Source organism: Micrasema longulum, unplaced genomic scaffold (assembly GCF_059751315.1).
Source record: "Micrasema longulum isolate JH-2025_06_02 unplaced genomic scaffold, ASM5975131v1 h1tg000541l, whole genome shotgun sequence".
Taxonomy (NCBI): domain Eukaryota; kingdom Metazoa; phylum Arthropoda; class Insecta; order Trichoptera; family Brachycentridae; genus Micrasema; species Micrasema longulum.
The window spans coordinates 826,422-847,497 of record NW_028277737.1 but is presented as its reverse complement, the minus strand read 5'-3'; the positions used below and the strand labels follow the sequence as shown (position 1 = coordinate 847,497).

Sequence of the window (21,076 nt, the reverse complement as noted above, 5' to 3'; positions counted from 1 at the left end):
CACCAAATGGTGCATAGGGCACTGCGTCGGTGCACCAATTTCAGCGTATCTTGATCATTTTTGTTACATGAAGGTAAGATGATCAGTCGTACGCTACAGGTACCAGTACAGGGACTAAGAAATATTCTAGTTTAAAAACACTCTTTAAAATAAGTATTTCTTTTTACTGTTTTGAGCTATAACCGTTTTTAATTTTTTTCAATATTATTTTTATTTATGGCAAACATATTCGATAATCATATTTGCCGCAACAAATCGGTTTCTTAGAACAAGCATTTGCTCATATAGGAACCAATTGCAACATTAGGCATACCAATATTTCTGGCTTGCTGACCCTTCATATACTGAGCCTACTTCTAGTAAAAGCAGAATTTGTCAAGAGTGTTTTTTGTGCCATTTTGTATAATATGAAATGTATGTATAAATAAATAAATATCAACCATGTCGGGAATCGAGCCCGAGGCCTCTTGCATGGTAGGCAAAAGCGCTGACCATTACACCACGGGGATAACACATTTATAAATAATGTTTTAATTTTCTATGACGCACGCTTAAAATTATTAAAAATGATTTTTATGACACTTAATGGACACATTGGTATTCATTAAAAATATCTGTTACACATTTTTAAAAATATCATGCATCATAATAAAACAATGTTTAAAAACGTACCATTTATCGCTTTTTATTATACATATCACATTACGACAAAATGGATTAAAGCATGCCTTACATTTAAACTGCCAGAGTTGAACGTTCACTTTTGATAACTTGTAAGAACAACTTCGTCCAGAGGTTTCATAATCGGTTCACATCCAACCATTTGTCAGTTCAACTCCCGCTGTTACCAAAGAAAGAACAAAACTCCCGCTCCCATGTAAAAAAAAATAACTCAAATACTCATAAACTTAATCACCAATCAAAAAATCTTCATGACAAAAATTCAACTTGGTACTAACTGTTTTTTTATGATTTTATTCGGATATTAAGATTTACAATTATTATAAAATTGTTCTTCACAGATCTCCTTTATCATAGTGATTTTCAACACGAAAAAACCATTATTAATTAAAGGTTTAATTTTTGAATACCATGACGCGTAATTATTGGGTTATCTTGTTTGTGATTTCGACTATTTGGTTGGAAATTTCGGGGTTCCCTGACGGGGCTCCTGTAGACGCATGTGTGAAGCCGAGACCTAATCAACCCTATCACGGCCAAGCTAAACCACAACCCCCGGAAACGATCCCCTACCAAGTTGTCGCTTCCGATTCGCATTATGGACCGGGATCCAAAATAACAGGTAAATACCGTTTACGTTTTTTACTAATTGATAAACATGTACCAATGATTTTTAAACGCTTTGTTTATTTATTATTATACATTTTTTATATTTATTATACAAGCGCTAGAACTTCCATTGTCTAAAAAATACTGTAGCTGTCAATGTCAATATCAAAATAAAATAGCTGTCAAGAAAGGGGTGGTTGTGAGGAGATTGAGAAGTAAATTAAGCCATTTGGGTAATATAGTAAGATTATATGCAAATTGGTAAATTATGTTAAAAACTTATTTATCCATCGTAGCTGCTCCAAATTTAAGTTACTCTGTTCCCAACAATGTTTTGAGTATGTCCAAATGTTTGTAGATAAGCTGGATTTCCTCTAATAACTCTAGATTCTAAAGAACTCCCAAGAGAGGAAATTTGGCATGTCTGTAAACATTTGGACATAAACAAAACATTGTTTTTTAAACTAACTAGTTTAAGAAGAAGTCCAAAAATGGGAAAACTGTTTTCAGGCGTTGCTTAGTAGGTGAATTGGTTCAGCCGGATGAATCTCACCCACACGATAAAGGTTTCAGCTCTTTTACTTTCCAAAAGTCACTCAGTTTACAAGAGTTGGTAAAATTTGGGTGTTTAAACATAGGCAGAATAGTGAATGTTACATTTATTTATTATCATATGGCTATTATTTATCAAAAGTGACTTCCAAATTGGTCAATTATACCTATTATACATTTTTTTCTGGTATGGTATTATTTACATTCTCCTTGGTGTTTGAAATGTTTGATTATTATATCATCATTCCCTTTCCGCACCTAATTTTGCATAGGGCACTGCATTAGTACACAAATCTCATCTTATCTTGATAATTTTTGCTACATGAAGGTAAGATGATCAGTCTTACGTTTCAGGTGCCAGTCTAGGGACTATGAAATATTCTAGTGTAAAAACACTTTTTTAAATAAATATTTCATGTCAACCATGTCGGGAATCGAACCCTAGACCTCTTCCACGGTAGGCAAATGCGCCGACCACTACACCACGAGGCCGATATTTCTTTAATTTTTTACACCTATTTAATTTATATATTTATTGTTTTTCCTCATTAAAATAAATACGTTTTAATTAAATGAAATGCCACCTAATAATAAATGTGAAGCCATTTTAAATATTAATCACGACCTCTGTCATTACGGTATTTAATATATCTGTGGTCATTACATAAAAATCAATCATATTTTAATAAAATAATCAGTCGTTCGTGAAGTAAAGTTCGAGTATTTTTTTAAACTCAACTCAGTTAACAAAACGCTCGTGAAATGTTTCCGAAACATGTTCCATAATGAATCACATTCTGCCAATATTTTTCTCCTGGGGAAAATTGCAGTCCTCGCTTTAGTAGAAAACATATTTTCGCAATTAGTTAATTACTGCTTAGATAAATAATGTGCGCGCTACCCGCAAATAACCAAATTATCTGCCGTATTCTATAGAATTTAAATGATTTTAATTAAAAAAACAAATCAAACCATTACGCCGTTCCCATGTAGAGGTAGGCATTGAGGTGAGAACGCCATATCACTCAACCTTTGAATACTGGCCTCGCTTCTTCTACACATTCGTATATCTTCTCATGCGCGCTCGACGATTACTCCGACTTTCAGTCAGTCAGTCAGTGCCATGTCTTTCTCGGTCTTTCCCGTTTTCTGCATCCATCAACGTAACGTTTGCATCGTGAATCCTTTTAGCCGTTCTTTCGCTGTCCATTCGTTCTACATTTCCAAACCAACGCTCCTCCTGCTCTCCTATCTTGATTTTGTCGATAATTCTTGTCCCAGCCTTACATAATGCACGGATCTTCACATTAATTTGTGCCGCTATTGTGCATAGTTTTACCACACATTCGCCTGAGAGATCGCATTCCGACAGCGTTCAGCCTTCTTTCTGCTAACTGCTCACTTTGTCTCCATTACATTAAAAAAAACTGTACAGTATTTCATTACATAAAAAAAGTGTCGATGAACAGTACTTAATTTATACGTACCAGGAAATTTCCATCACAATTATATTGTATTTGTTTGTAGAGTTGTTCATAATTTGTTTTGTATTTTATTTAAATGTAATTTTCCAGTAAAAAAAACATCATCATCATCATAATTTCCTTTCCGCACCTAATGATGCATAGGGCACTGCATTGGTACACCAATCGCAGTGTATCTTGATCATTTTTGTTACATGAAATATATTCAATAAATGACTAATTACTAAAACATAATTATTATTATTGAATTTTGATTCTCTTTGCTTATTTAGACTGGATTTTTATTATACTCTACCTATACATCATTTTATTTTGACACATCTCATGAAATGATTTCATATTCATATCATATTTATAGATGTTTTGAAAAAAAAGGTATGTGAAGGGGGTATGATAAATTGTAAAAAATAATCGCGAATTAGTGCTGGTGTCGTCAGTATTTTCACAAAAGCCTCGTCACGTACAACATTTTTGTTTATCTATGAAAACATTTTCCAGTAAATGGAAGCTTCATAAAAACTTAAACACCTTTTTTGCAATCAAAATTTGGTGGATAATATTTTAAGGTAGAAATTTGATTCAACTGTCAGTAAAAATTATTAACACAATCACTCCACAATCTAAATAGTGTAAAGCTTGTATTACATGGATCAGAAAATGGTGCGAGATCTTTTGCAAGAGTTGACCCAATGAATGCTGTATCAGGTAATACACAAATTGAGTGCACGTCCTATTTATCGACCAACATTCGAACCAAGGTCTGCGCGTGCATAAAAAATGTATGTGCACATCCCAAGCCTGTTACTGTTAACTGTCAACTTCAACTGTCAACGCGTATTTCTTGTTGTCACTTTATTTGAGGCGCTGAGAGGCATGAGAGCTTATGTGACATTTGACATACATTTAATCGGAATATTTAGTTAGATGTCAAAAAAAACTTAAAAGATGGCTTTTAAGAGCCACACTTACTCAAGATCTAATATTAAAGCTGGAAGTTTTATAAACAATAGAAAAACTGTGTGGCTAAATGAAAGATTCACAAAAAAATTATACCCGGGAAATATAATCGCCCAATTTGTATGAGCTTTCAGATTACATAATTTATATTTATAAATAAGTATTTTATTTTTGTAAATAGCAAAAGTCAAAAATATTTAAAAGCCGTTTTGCCAAAAACTGTTTAAATTTGTTTGTTTTCTATTTTATAAATTTATTGCATAAAATAAGTATAGAAATAATAAAGGGTTAAAAGCAAATAAAATGGAAATATTTCACATAAGGAAAGCTTTAAAAAATAATGTTCCTTTGATTAATAATCAAACAACCTTTCAATATAGTCCGTTATACGATGTTCCACTGTAATGGTCACCCTTAACCATTTTCTGACCGATGTAATACGTGCTTTAGTCACATTGGCATTGGTACAAACTACAATATCACGTTCAAATTATATTGTTATAAATAGTACTTTAGATCGATGGCTTATATTCTGGTTTCTATTCATAAATTACAATTAATTTTGAAGTGCTTTCAATTATTGAATGAAAGTAGAAGCAAATAGAAAGTGCTATTTTTATTGACTCGAAACTTTTTCTGAGAATGCAAAATATATATCTAACCTCTAACCGGTTTGCAATATAATTTTTTTTTTTTTTTTAATCATCAATCTATGTTCTGTACAAGATAAAAAACGTCAACAGCAACCCGTTAATTACATTGTAAACTTTATCAGATTTTATTTCTACTAGTAAGTCATATAAATAATAACTTTCGCAGCAATGAAAACGTTACGCCTTTTCCTTTCACATAGTACAATACATGTGGATATTTATTTGCTTTTATTCGGGATTTTTACATCTATTACATATGAGGTCATAACTTATATTCACATGTATGTTACTAATTTAAAATACTTGGTACTCTTCCACTTATTTGTTTGACCAATAAGCACTTTCACCCTCTAATGGGCGTCTTCAGACTGGTAAACATTATACAGTGTAAGAATACATTATGTAAAACTAAATACTATCTAAAGTGTAGGTACATTTATTACATCATTACAATGGAATTCCATCAAGAATAATCAATAAATAATTTAAATCTATTAAATAACAAAAAGTGAAAATATTTTAACAATACTATAGCCGATAAAAAAATTCTCTGTTAATTCAATAAAACATAATATATAAGGATAGATTTTGAAAAAATATCATTTTATTTAATTTCGTAATTTTTTGTATCTTAGGCCTCACTTTGTAATATTAATGTGCACCCAAATACTTTCGAGTACTCCATTAAAACTCCTTTACCGAAGGCGATAAGGGCTGGTCTGAAGATCACGAAAAAGTCAATATGATATTGTTTTAAATGGAATATTACAACCAGAATTATCTTTTTTTTTTCTAAAAAAGATAATACAATTCCATAAAAAAAAGTTTCAACAAAAGTATTTCAATTTTTTTTATTTAAATGTTTTACCGAAGGCATAATTTTAAGTAAAAATAAAGGAAAATGTCACAAAAATTCATGTGATTTAAAATGCTTGAGTTTCTTTTCAAAAACAAAAAAAAAAAATTTTGGCCCCGGCCACTTTTATGTTAAATTTATTATCTTCGAATTATTACAGAAATTTTTTGTTCAATACTTAGTCTTTATTGTGATCCCAGATACCTAAGTTTAGTCTAAATTTGAAAAAGCGTAATCTGCCGTTCTAAAAGTAATTATATTTTAGTTACATAAAACTTTTAATTATATTTTTTAACATAATTTTTTTTTTTAATTTTTTATTATTGCGCGATTGAAAAATAACATTCGTTTTAAAATGGCAAAATCGTATGATTTCCTCATTTTGCGTTCGTTTTACCAGACTACATCCTTAAGGTAAAACGATTTGTCGAATTTGAATGACTTTTCTCTCGTTTATCGATCAATTTCCGGTGCTGATTATTATTTGATTGTATTTCATTGATCCTTGATTAAAAACTGAAAGACTTGGTATATTAAAATTATTTAAAAATAAGACTTTATTTTCATGCCGCCGTAGATAAACAACGCATGTCAGCACTAAATACCTACATATTTCGTTGGGTTAAATTCGTGCATAGTAGTTTGTCCGTGTTGAGTTTATAAAATTGTCTTTAATTTCAGTATCAATCCAGGGATTATCAACCTTCAAAGGATTCTTCATCCAGGCGCGTGACGTAGCGTCCGGCAATTGGGTGGGTGAATGGCTTCCAACAGCCAACACGACCATCCACCCGGAGTGCGCGTCCATCACCCACGCAGACCCCAAGGAAAAGCAGATGGCCACCTTCCTGTGGGCCGCCCCCAACAATGTCCCTCCGGGGAGGGTGTATTTCACGTGAGTTCTCTCTCTCTCACTCAGTTATACTCACGCTAACTCACCCTCTCATTCAATCATTCACTCTCTCTCTTTCTCTCACTCCCTCCCTCCCTCACTCCTTCCTCACTCAATTATTCACACACGCTAAAAATCACTCATTAAGTATTATCATTGGCCTACTACTCGGTTAAAGTGTACAATCTACTTCCATTATCCATAAGGACAATTAGTAAGTACTCTCAATATAAAATTGCTATTAAGAAATGGATAGTGGAGGTGGGTTGCGCACGGATCGATGAGTGGATCAAGCCAAATAGGTAAAATGTGTGTACTGTTTATGAATTTTTTTCTATTGGTCGATATAAATTGGTTATGTTTGTTATGGTTATTTTACTTTATATTGTTTAATATTTTAATGATAATTAGGTTTATTAGATTAATTACGTATTTTTTTTATTAGTATTATTATTATTATTATGTTAACTTTGTTAAATAACTAATTTAAGTCATGTTCCACATTTTGTAAAATGTTTCCCTCGGCACTGGACATCCCAGTGAAGGAACATTATTCTGTATAAAAAATAGACAACAAACAATGTAAAAGTATAAATAAATACACTCGCGCTCTCACTCTCACTCTCTATATTTCACTCACACTAACGTTCTCTCTCTATTACATTCGCACTAAAGTTCTCTCTATTATTATCTCTTTTTCACAACCACTCTTTATCTCTCTCTCACTCTTTGCCACTCACACTCTTATTCTCACTCACACACTCTCTCTCGTTTATTTCTATCTCACTCACATACATTCTCTTACTCACCCTCACTCTTTTACTCAATCACTCAGTTATTTATGTTTTACATATTACGTACCTATCTAATACATAATTTTATTACACTTCGTTTCGTACTTCGTAACTGAAAAATTAAATAAAGCATTCCCGTGTGATTTATTGATTTAGATAAAAGGCTTCCAAAAAAAAGTATTCGAAATATAATGTTTATTTTACGACAATATTGTTTAGGCTTTTTTTTTTTTAAAAAAGAAATATTTGCGTTCTTGTTATTATTTTTTTTATTTTATTTTTTTTAAATTTCATAAAAGGTACACGTTTTTAAAAAATTCTATACATATCTACTTTTACACATCTAGTAAATGTTATTACTGTTACTCTCCAAAAAAGAGACTAACTCTTGTGCTCGGAGAGTGACTTACACTGTTGTAGTTGTTTATTGTTTATTATAAGAGTTTATATAATTTTAAATACGAGTACATGAGAAAAAAAACATAGGATACATAAAAAAAACATAAAACAATAATACATTCATAATAATTAAAATTTAATGTAGTTTTTACACGTGTTCAACAAAATTCTTTAGATTTACTTTAAATTTATTTTTTGATATATTATTTTTAATAGTTTTTAGTTCGTTGGGAAGATTATTGTAATTATTTACACCTTTGAAAATCATGAATTGTGTGTAATTTACGAATTTTAATATTATGTTGGTATCTGAGTAACTTACTCATCTCAAATTCTTTTACTTTTTCTTTTTTATATTTTGTATAATAGATTTTTTTTATAAAGTGTGTCTACTGTATCAACCTAAAATATTTCCAATAGACTTTCCGTATTGGATGTTGACGGTTTCTTTCGAATTGATCAAATATTTCGATTTTGGGGCCATTTTCAACGAGTAAATAACTCACTATTAGAAAATGGAAATCAAGTTGGGGTAGAGTTGGGTTCGAACCTCGGACTTCTGATCCGTGAGTCCGCAACACTAGCTACAGGACCACAACCCGATTTTAAATAAAAAAGGCGTGTTTAAATAAACGTTTGCAATCTCATACCATAAATAAAATAAAACGCTTTGTTTTAAACCCCTTTTATTTGGTTAATACTTTCATACCCGAATTTTAAAAAATAAAATAAAAAATTTGTTTTGTATACTTAAGAAATTATTTGACGTTCTTTTTTTATAAACTGTGGGTTTCAAAAAGTGATAATCAACCGATAAAATTAATTAAAAATCCGTTTTTTTTTATATGTGTTTATTCAATCAAATCAATTTAATTTTACTGAAACTTGCCTTACATATCACTTATAAGGACGTCAGGAATTCACACCAATATAAACAAACCCGCAGAGCTGTCAAAGATAAAAACCATTTTTTTGTCTAATGCTGATAACCGACGCGTAAAAAAATAGAGGTGTACTAAGGAGATCCAGCAATAAAAAAACTAACTCGCCGCTTTTGAATTTCAGTAGATACTATATTTTTTTTGTATTTTTGATTCGTGTTTATTGAACGAACACCCGGGCTGAAATGGTTCATTATAATAGACCGGTTTTGGAGATATTACATGCTCCCTTATCAAGACATAACGACTTTTTACCTCCGATTTTGATTTATTAGATTTATGTAAACGCTGTTGAAATTACAACATACTGTTATAATTTCGAAATAAGTATATTTATTTCGAAATTATACCCGGATAAGAGAGCGCGTAATTACTTCTAAACCGATAATTAATTAAAAAAATTATAAGTTCCAAATTTATTGCAACAGAGAGGGAAAACCTTTTGACAGGGAAATATGTAAGTCTAGGCACAGGGCTTATGGCCTGTCATTGCACACACTTTATACACTGTGTAACATCCACTATTTTACCTATGTTTAAACATCCACTTTCCCTCAACTTTTCCTTCTGTTGCCTTTTGTGAAGTAAAAGTCAAGACGCCTTACTTACACACGGAAGGTTTCGGGTTCGATTCCCGGTAAGAACACAAATTCGAAAAAAGCGATTGTTCTCAAGCCTGGGTGTTCTGTAATGTAATTCTCTATCATTGGGCCTCCTGACCTGTTGTGGTGCAAAAAAAAGAGCTGAAACCTTTTTCATATGGGTGAAATTCATTCGGCCGAACCAATTTACCTACTAGGCAACATCTGAAACCAATTTTCCAATTTTTATTCTTCTTCTTATACCAGGTAGTTAATTCAAAAATGTTTTTAGTATTTCCAAATATTTGCAGACCGACTGGATTTCCTCCTTTGGGAGTTATTTAGATCTAAATTTATTGCAACAGAGAGGAAAAACATTATTGAGAAAGGAATATGTAAGTCTAGGCATTTACAGGGCTTATGACCTGTCATTACCTGGTTTAAGTGGCCACTTTACACACTGTGTAACTTTCACCACTCTTCCTATGCTTTAACATCCACATTTCCTTAACTCTTCCATCTTTGTGAAATACACGAGCTAAAACCGTTATCATGTGGGTGAGATTCATCCATATTCCATCAAAAATGTTTTCCCTCTCCGTTGCAACAAATTTAGATCTAAATAACTCCCCAGGGAGGAAATCCAGCCGGTCTACAATAATGTGGACATGCTCAAAACATTGTTCAATAATTAGTTGTTAAAATTGAAGTGTTTTTATTTCAATTTTAATTATAAATATATTGAATAACAACAAAGTTAGTGCTACAAATATAAATTTCAAATCTCATACCAATTATTTATATAATAGTTAATAAAATTAAACATCCCAACTAGAAACCTCAGACAAAACTTACTCTTTCATACCGATAACCATAAAACTAACTATGGTTTTCATTCCCCTATGCCCAGAATTCTTAGGTCTGCCAACAAACATACCAGTCTTCATTTCTTTGATAACAAGTTGTCTTCTTTGACCGATCACTGAATCAAATTCAGTTATAAACACCTCTCTTCCGCTTCCACTCCCACAAAGTCTACCATATACCATTGTGTCTTTCTAATTTCCTTTATAATATTTTTTTATGTGTAAATATGTCTAAGAAACCCCATTGGGCGTGCATATAAATAAATAAAGACGATTTACAAATATTATTTATAACACTGCAGATAATTTTGAATTTATTCAATCGATTCATTCAACTATCGTACCAAATACTTCCATCGCAGATAATTAAGACTAACGCCTATTTTAATGCGAGTGTTAATTATCTTTGATACATTAATGATAAATATCTTAGTCTTGGAGTTGACTGGTTATTGCATAACACTGTCCATATTATTGGTCCACTGAGAATAAGTTTAATCTTTACTGCAAAAAGTGAAAGGTCCATTTACGCAGCTTCCGTTGGGTTCATTCACTCGGAGTGTAATAAAAACCGAACCTTGACATAAAAATTACCGTTCAATGAAAGCTGATTAAATTTAAATTTCGAACGATTGTGATATTAAACTGCGAAACGTGCGCGCTGCATGTTTACAGTTATTTTAATTCGATTTATTTATTTTTTAAATTTTATTAACATGTGCGGCACAATTTTCTTTTACGAAACTTGTATGTATATTTATTTATTTTAAAGAAACAAACAGTCGACAATGATATAGAACATTTAAAAAAATACAGTTTAAAGACAGACCAGTAAAGTTTCTAAATAAGAAGCATACATATTATTAAATTGTGTTACAACAAAGGGGTGTGTTTATGTGTATTTGTATGAGAGTAAGTGTAGATGTGTATTTATGTGTATTAGTGTAGGAGTAAGTGTTGAGGTGTGTGTAAGTGTGAGCATCATTAAATAGTAAGTGGGATCGTATCGCAGTCATAAATAAGGAGTCTTAATTTATTTTTTAATAAATTAAGGGGCATGTAAAATATATCTATAGGTGAAGAAAAAGCATTATAGTTAGAGCAAGAACGATAGAGAAAAGAGTGTTGTGCATAGTTTGTGCTACAGACTGGCAGATGGAACAAATACTTATTTTTTGTCACGCGAAAGGGGACATTAAGATTAATTTTGGAGAGTAGGTTAAAAAAGTCTACTTTATTATTTAATAATTTATGTAAGTAGCAGAATTCAATTACAGTGCGTCTATTTTAAGGGTAAAAAATCCATTTTGTTTGGCAGATTGGCTGTAAGTACTAAGCGTTTTATTGTTTTTATAATCTAGGTATTTTAAAAATTTTGGGGTCGGATTGCGCAAAACTTAAATCAATATGTTATTGAAAGAATATGCTACCGGGGGATCCAAGATACCCCCCTCAGGTCCGGAAAGGGTTAGTATGAATGTTACATGCAAGTTATGACGATATTATGATATTAAATTTATAATTTCACAAATTATCGCGATGCTTCGTGCATGCGATTATGCATAATTAATAATATTTTACATGCTAATAATTTTAAAGCGTATTATAAATTCTAGTCATACACACGAAGTAGGGCTCAGAATATTTTTTATAAACAATGTTTTAAATATGTCTAAATATTTGCAGACGAATTACGTTTATAATATGCAAATCTGTTTTCATTTATTTATTTTATGTTTTTATTTACGTATATTACATATTTTTTTATTACATTACTATATAACATTTGTTTCGTCGTCATCATCATTTCCCTATCCACACCTAGTGGTGCATAGAGAACTCCAATTACAACATATCTGGATCATTTACGTGGAAGTCTTAAGCTTTAGATGCCGGATATTTTAGTGTAAAATATTGCAGTGTAGTCAATATTTTACGTTCACTCTGCCTGTAATCAAACTCAGAACAATAGAGTGGAGATAAGTCGACCTCGTAGTGTAGTGATTGGCGCGTTTGCTAATCATGCTTGAGATTCCAACTTCGTTACCTGGCAGGGAAGATGTAAAAAATTTGTTTTAGAGGTTCTAAACTGAAATATTTCACCATCTTTGGACTGGCACGTAAAGCGTAAAACTGATTACCTTACCTTTCATGGAATAAAATTGATCCATTTACTTTTCGTTTGTAAACATTTAAATACAAACTTTTTTATTTACAAATAAATAACATCCTCTCATTTTTTAGTATATTTATTATCGCCGAATGCAGCCCTGTAGGTCGATGAATAAAACATTTACGCTCGTAACTTTTTTCTACTGAAAAGATTGAAGATTTTAAGAGCTATAAAAATGCCTCGAACAAAGCTCATTAAATCGGTCCGGTAGTTATTTAATCTATCAAGGACACACATACAAACATTGCTTTTATACTACTACCATCAAGCCATTTCCCGTAGGGGTAGGTAGAGAGAATGGACCACCATACACGTCTATCCTGGCATACATTCATAGCTTCTTTCACATTCATACACCTTGTCATGCATGACCTTCGGTTCTGTCTGCTTTTGACAAGACCAGATTTAATATTTTGGTTTATCTGATCATGCCGCGTCTTCCTTGGTCGTCATTGTCTCACGTTACCGTTCATTTTCACCATATATATTCGCTTTCGTCGTCCATTCGTTCTACATGACCAAATCATCTACGTGGTCTTTTCTTAATCTTATCAATTACACTTGACTCAGATGTACACTCACGCCTGATTTCGTCATTCGTAATCCTGTCATACATTGATTTTTCCACACATTCGTCGAAGAGATCGCATTTCAACCGCGTTCACTCGGCTTTCATTCTTCCTCTACCAGTTTCATGTTTCACCTGGATTTTAAATATAAAAGAAAACGACAAAGTTACTGTTTCAAATATAAATTTTATAAAACAAATACTCGAAATAATATTGATAAATAGAGTAAAAATGCGTTTAACCGAACTTCAGTCGTCCGGATTGCCAAATATCCAAATCGTTATCAAGACATTAAAAATAAATAAATTATTTCATTGTTTAATAAACTTTGCTGGACATGTTTAAATAAGTGTTTTATGTGATTTCAATTTGATGAATTATTTTAAAAGCATTGATGTTTTTGGTTGATATTTCTTGATAAAACTCCATAGTTTGTGATTATGATAAAATTATAAATAAACTTATCAATGAAACTTCTTGGTTTAGTTTTACTTTTTATTATTTTGACCAACGAGCGCTTTCGCCTAAGTAGGCATCTTCAAGACTGATGAAGTGTTTACAACATTTACAGTTTTTATACTATTCTTAACATATTTTGGAGATAAGATCAAATAAGTATTTTGACAGGGGACAGAAACATAAAGCGAAAGCGCTCGTTGGTCAAAATAATAAAAAGTTAAACTCAACCAAGAAGTTTCATTGATAAGTTTATTTATAATTTTATCGTATTCATTATTTTTGAAGGAATAAAATCTGGGACTCATTAATCCGGAAAATTTGAGTTTTACGTTATTTGTATTTGTCATTGTTTTTTAAAGTGGATTTATAGTTATGGTAGGTACAATTTATCACCGTTACTTTAAAAATAACTTTAAATGTTAATATAAACGTATATATTTTACTCGGAAAGTTTGCTGGGAATTTATTTCGCCAACATTGAAACACTGAATTATTCAACAATCAAAGAGATTTCTCTAGCGGCTGCACAAAAGAAACGAAGATAAATTCAAACAACTGGAAACACGGCCAAGGGGTGAAATGCGAGTAAAAAACGGACATTTTGAATTCAGAATGTGGAAAATCATTTTTAAAGTCACTGCATTTTGTGGCGTACTTGTAGCCATATTATCGTTCTGAAATTAAACGACGCATAAAATAAAAATATTGACACTTAAGAGGATATGCGGCGGATAACGGTTCGATGAATACGCATTTAAATATACTTTTTATGTCGCTCTCTCGCAGTTGCCTCCCCGAATACTGTGCAAAAAAGACAACTGAACGTCGGACTTATTACGCCTAGCTAAAATCGACAAAATTGAAGACTCGTATTCCCGTTTTCCGCACCCCAAAACAAAACCGATTTTTTTAAAGAAAGATTATCAAAACTAGTAAATAAGGTAAACTGTTGGCATAACTACTCGCATATCGCTTACTTGGGCTTATCCAGAGACCAATATACATATAATGAGTTAGAAACTAGCTTAAATATATATTTATTTATTTTTATTTGAAAATTTATTTATTAACCCTTACAGATTATTACATTCATTTCACAAAAATAATAAATATATTTTTTATTCATACTTAGTTGTTTAAAATAATATTTTTTTACATCTTTTGAAAAGTTTGTTAGTTCTTAGTAAAAATTGTTTGGGTTTGAAATTGTTACTGGCGTGGAGTTTTCCTTGCAAAAAGCCGTCATGTCCCGATAACGTTTAATATTCACCGTGATTGCTTAACCTGCCTTTAAAAAAAAAAACGGTTCGATTACTCCATCAGCCCAAAAACCAAACCAAACTGAGACTTTTTGTGGATACATAGGTTTTTTATATTTTAAAAGGAATAACACGCTAAGCCTCTTATTTAAGGCTTGTCAGCAGGTGGGATAGAGGGGATATGGAAGGAGGTAATGAAAAATACACCACAACACCCAGATCAATTGAGAAAAAAATCTTTCTTGGATTTTTTCTTGCAACTGGCGGGAATCGAACCCGCGACGCCAGTTTCACAGTCGACCGCCCAACTTACTGCGCCACGACGCCTGTCTAAAGAGACAAGTACGTTTTGGAACCGAAGACATTAAAAAGTCGATAAGTGTGTATACTAATATTAACCGACATTTAAATGAAAGACGATAAAATAATTTCAAATTTGGTGTTTGTACATAAATATTTCTTCGGTGTTTATAATATTTAGTTTTAATATACCTAACAGAACGATGAGACGTCATATTCCATTTGCCACGGCGCCTGTTTATCGACTATCTTTCTTTGGTTTTCGCGGCAGTTCTGCTTATTAACGAATCATTACAGTGGAAATGAGCCACATCGCTGAAGATGCTTTTCTTCCAAAAGTTAGCATTAACTTCGATTTCCTTTAAATCATTGACTTCGTACGATGTTTGTGCATTGTTTAACTGTATAGCGCCCCATTATTAATTTTCCATGTCTCTAAATGTCATTTGTCAAATATGGCGTTTCTAAATTAGAAAATAATGGTGCACCATTCAAATCGTTTACCTCCTACTGTGACACCCTATATAATTAAACTGCTACATTTATTATAAAATGTAGTTACAGCAAAATACTTAAGGTATCCAATCCTATATTGAAATGTATAATTGTGTATCGACAAGAATCATACATCATAAAAACTCGAATGGTTTCATAACGTTTTGCAATTTATTTATAAGTAAAACATTTTTTATTAGGGTTATGTCATTCTTGAATTGAACTTCTAACATCAGAAGTTTATACCAAACTTAGACAGCACATTTCACCTCGAGGCTATATTAGTTACAAAGTTATTTGACCGATCCATACTATTACTTAAAATGTTAAGGTGGCAGTTAAAACCCAATCACAATGTATATATTTTTTACTCAATTATAAAAAACAGTATCATAGGACGATATCTAAACCAAGATAAAGGAATTATTGAGAAATGTCAGAAATAAAAGATTTAAACTTATACATAAATGATTGTATGTAGTGTTTTACGTGATGAATTGAGACATTTTTCATACATTTTCATAAATGAATTTTTGGTCTTTCACGTATTAACTTTTTATATTTAAAGTAAATAAAGAATGCTCAGGGATATGAATACATTGGCGGCTTTTATGGTGTAAGTGGTTAAGACACTTGAATCACGCACGGAAGGATCCGGGTTTGATTCCCGGTGGGTAAGAACACAAACGATTATAATTAGATTTTTCTTAAACCTGGGCATTCTGTGCCGTAATTCACTACTATGACTGGGCTTCTTGGCTTGTTGTGATGCAAAAAAAAAATAAAAAGGGCAAGAAATAATTTCATTGGCATAACATTAATTTAGTAAAAGGTGGAAAGATTATTTCCATAAAAAAATGTGTATGGAGAATTACTAAATTTTCTTTACAAATCTAACAGTCAAATACCAACAATTGTATGAGTTTGTCCAAATTTTTGAAGACAAAGACTGGATCCAACCTCCTAGGGAGCTGTTAATATTAACCGCTGTTGTAATCAACAGAGATGAAAATCTTTAGAGAAAAGAATTTGAAGCCTAGGGATCCACAGGGCTTATGACCTGTCATTGGCTGGTTTGAGTGGCCACTTCACACACTGTGTAACATTCACCAAACTCAAAACATTTTTGATTTTGATCATCTATATCTGGTCTAAGAAGTATAAAAATTAAAAAATAATTTCAGGCGTTGCCCAAAATGTAGGTGAAATAATTCAATCATATGAATCTCACCCACAACAATAAATGTTTTAGCTCTCTAACTTCACAAATGTCAACAGATGGAAGAATTGAAGGAATATAGATGTTCAAATAAAGGCAGAAAGGGAATGTTACACGGTGTGTCAAGTGGACACTTAAACCAGCCAATGACAGGTCATAATCCCTGTAGAGGCCTAGATATTTTTTTTGTTTTTCTTCATATTTTTTTTTGCCTCAAAATACGTTGTGTTTAAAATAAAATGTGCTTAAACAAATTAATTTCTCCGGTACTGCCCTCTTAAACATATATTTGTTGTGTAATCCTTGCTCCAAATGCAGTAACGCTTTCACAAGATGTGGTAGAGATTTCCTTTTAAAGACATTTATGAACATACTCGAAAGTTACGTCAAACTTTACTTATTATTTTTATTCAACGCAATAAATATTCCAATGTGATAAATGTATCCTGTATTGTGAAAGGTCTTTAAAAATGTTTCGCCAGTTTAATTAACTATAAAATATCTTACCGATTGAAAATCGGATCCTTAATTTCTGTCATGTCATTTGAAACGTATTAGCAAATACCGACTTAATTTATTTAAAGAAATCGTAAACAGAATACTTTTTAACAATGTTTTGAGTTTGTCTAGATTTTCGTAGACAAGGACTGAATTCAACCCCCTAGGGAGCTGTTAATATTAAAATATTACAACACACATTAAGAACATTTTACAGACGGGAATTTAGAAGTCTAGGCATCCACAGGACTTATGACCAAATAAATGCAGAATGGTGAATGTTACACAGTGAGTAAAGTGGCCACTTTAATCAGCCAATGACAGGTCATAAACCCTGTGGATGCCTAGACTTCTATATTCCCTTCTGTAAAATGTTCTTCATGTCTTTTGTAATATAGGAATATTTTTCATTGAAATTAAACATTTGCTTGTGTTTGTTTTCAACTAATCAGAAATAATAATTTTCAGTTTAATGAAATAATAATAATCTATGATAAAGTTGATAATTTAAAAGATGTAGAATATAGTTATGTGTGTAAATTAAAACCAGAATCTTGGGTAAGTATTTTTGACTCGATAGTAACTCTCGGGTAAAAATCTTGAAAGGGGAAATCGAGTTGAAAAACGTCTGCTTCGTTGTGTAGCTGGCACATCTGCTTACCTTGCTGAGGTCCCGGTTTCGACTCCCGGGAGGGTTGACATGAAATGTTTGTTTTCAAATGTGGTTTTACACTGAAGTATTTTACTGTCTCTGGACTGTCACCTTAAGCGCAAGACTGATCACCTTACCTTCCTGTAACAGATTATCGAGATACGGTACATTTTATTTATTTATGCAGTGGCCTATTCACCACTTTCGTGTGTGGATAAAGATTTTGTAATGAAAGTTAATAATCAACTCTATGTAGTCCATAACCAAATTGAAGGTCTTGGTATTATTTTTGAAGTAAATTCTTAGTTTAAGGCCCATTTTATTAGTGTTCCAGATAAATCTAGTAAGATGCTTGGATTTGAACTGCAATTCGGACATTGTATGATACACTAGTCCGCAGCGTACTAGAATACTGTTCCATAATTTAGGACCTTTTTGAAACAAACCAGATCCTTGAAAGAATGAAAGTTCTAAAGCGTTTTTTACGATTATTTTCTCTCAAAAAAAAAAATAACTCCATTCTTGTATCTACCTGCATTTTAAGCAGGGATGCTGGATTAAAACACCCTCGAATCTCGTCGTCAAATTTTTCTTGGGAGATATTTCGATAAGCTGATTTCTGGAAGTATATATAATCCAAACATACTCAGAGGGATCAGTTTGTATGTTCCCAATGAATGAAATCTCATGCACTGTTTCACGCACCCAGAAGCCGTAGGAATGCAAGTCGGATTTTTTCCATTTATAAGGCAATTCGCTTGCAAAATACGGCCTCTGCGGATAATATAAATCTATTTTTCTGTACATATCAGCAGTTTAACAGCGATCTGCTTTCTATTAATTAACTTATAACTTATAATTGCAGTCTACATTAAGCTATGGGTACAACAGCCCGTAAAATAATGCAGACTAATTTTGTCAAATAAATATTTAGTATAACTCTTTATTTTTAAAGTTTTTTATAAATTTATTTTGGCGTAGCTCTTACTGAAAGGAACCCAACAAATGAGTTGAAATGACCACAACAAATTTGCGCGTTCAATTTTTATCGTTTATAGTATTATGTTTTATCAGATAAAAAGTATATATTGATAACTTTCCAAAGTATTTAGAGAAGCTGTGAAAAAATATGCTCATATTTGTATGTATATATTTTCAATTTTCAAAAATAACTATAAAGATATTTTCCGTCTTTTGCAAGCAAAAGACGGAACATTTTTAAGTTCAGACCTTTGATAAAAAAGGCAGGGACATATGTTTAATAATTCCTTCTTTATAATTTAAAAAAATTAAAATTATCGATTAGCTCTGTTATAGCAAAATAATTTAAAAATCATAAAAGTCATCTTACATGCATGCACCCCCACTCACTGACAATATCTGGCTGAATTTCTTTCAGAAAAATACCGGCCACAGACCAGCGTCTCTGTTTTTCTTGTTTTGAGTTTTATCTTTGTGCTCTCTCTCATACTAATTTATCGCTGTATTGGCGTCACATTCATTCTTCGCAAAGCAAGGATAAATATTTTTTGGATTAAAATCCAGCATATTTGTACTAATTTCTCCAGTGATCCGGTGCGAAAATATCCATTTAAAGATTACGAAAAATACAACTTCATAATTTAAAAACAATAAAAGAGATATGACAAGTCTTGTATAGTTTGTAGACTAGTGTGATATCACAGCCACAAAGGAGTTAACATTTTTTTTTTAATCTACACTAAAGCTAGGGTTTCCTAGGACAGCGGTGCCCGTATCTTAACGGCCGTAGTGAACGGTGTTGCGGTGGGCAGCCGTCGTAACGGTGACTAGAGAGTGGTTTTCTAGGTTATCGGTGTTAAATGGTGTTGATAACACCGTTTTTCTAGGAAACCACTCTTTTATCACCGTTACGACGGCTGTCCATTGCAGCACCGTTCACAACGGCCGTTAAGATACGGGCACCGCTGTCTTAGGAAACCCTAGCTTAACATACGGGTCATGCCTTTGTAGGATTTTTTTGTTCGTGTGATTGGTAGTTTATTTTGTAATTGTAACATTAATTGTAAAAAGTAACAAAATAATCAAATGTATCTTTAAATTATAATAATTTGTTTTATTTTTCAGAGGGACAGTACTGAAAGACTATGGAACATTCTGGGCCAATCTTGTTGCTGGAGTTCCACATCAAACAAACGCTATACAATATGTTCAATAAACTGAATTGTATTAACTCTATTATTTCATCGATCATCATTGTACTGAAATCCCCTTCATTTTCTCCTTTTGTAAATATTCACCTAACTCATTCTTTGATCTAAACATAATTTTAAACCTCATTTTATGAACGTAGTTTGATGTTTATCCAATTGCATTGATTATAATGTATAATCACTTCGTTTAAGCTGAAAAATTTTGACCTCGTCCTCTAATGGTTAGCGCATCGAGCTGTGATGTGTTGAATCCTATGTTCGCTTCTGGACGGAGTCAAAATTATTGTTTTTTTCCTTTGCTGTCATGGTGCTAAAGCAATAAAAACTTCAAATAATCACTACCTTCTTTAGACTCAAGATTTTGTTTGAGTGCAGAACAGTAAAATACTAAGTTTTGAGAATAGGTGATTAAGAAAAAAAATTGTTTGTGCGATGGTTAGCCATATACTGCGGATGCCTCCTGAAAGCCTTAACCACCCTTGCCTACTTTACAAGACATCAGGTTATCGGTGTTCTGAACGTTCACTGCTGACTGTTGGCCGGCAGTTCATGTTAGAACTACGGGCCGCGAAATTGACTCGGGAGTATGGACAGGAGCTAGCAGCGGACAGATAGGCCTGTAGGCTCTTTGTGGGTACCACATGCTTTCTTTTCTTTAAAAAAATAAAATGGTATTCGACTATCCATAATCCACATTTTTTACTCCCTTCTTTCTATTGCATTAAGTACATAAACCTTATTTTTTTTCCTAAAAAGGTGACACCGAGGTGAAGATAAAACCACTCATCAATGTTTTATTATGTTTTCTATCTTTACAACCTCCCATTAGTTTTTAAATAAAAAATAAACATCCTGTAAAAAATATTTGAAATAAAAAAAAACAAAATGGTCGTTTGAAATTAAATCACGTTCAAAATGTGTGGAATATTCAGTAATATTTCATTTTAAACCGGATCTTGCGATAGTTTTATATCTTCTTTTGGACATTTCCTTTA

The 21,076-nt window shown here is 32.1% G+C and overlaps 1 protein-coding gene across 1 annotated transcript; it reads left to right on the top strand.

Moving 5' to 3' along the window:
• The first annotated feature begins 1,092 nt into the window (after positions 1-1,092).
• Positions 1,093-20,086, top strand: LOC148280782 (putative defense protein 3). Its single transcript, XM_088227839.1, has 3 exons — positions 1,093-1,303; positions 6,474-6,687; positions 19,996-20,086. Exons 1-3 carry the CDS (start codon positions 1,093-1,095, stop codon positions 20,084-20,086), a joined length of 516 nt encoding a protein of 171 aa, XP_088083965.1.
• Positions 20,087-21,076: the final 990 nt, after the last annotated feature.

Coding starts and splice junctions, on each gene's coding strand:
- LOC148280782 (XM_088227839.1), top strand. CDS start 1,093: ATGACGCGTAATTATTGGGTTATCTTGTTTGTGATTTCGACTATTTGG. Junction 1,304..6,473: donor ACCGGGATCCAAAATAACAG/GTAAATACCGTT, acceptor CTTTAATTTCAG/TATCAATCCAGGGATTATCA. Junction 6,688..19,995: donor CCGGGGAGGGTGTATTTCAC/GTGAGTTCTCTC, acceptor TTTATTTTTCAG/AGGGACAGTACTGAAAGACT.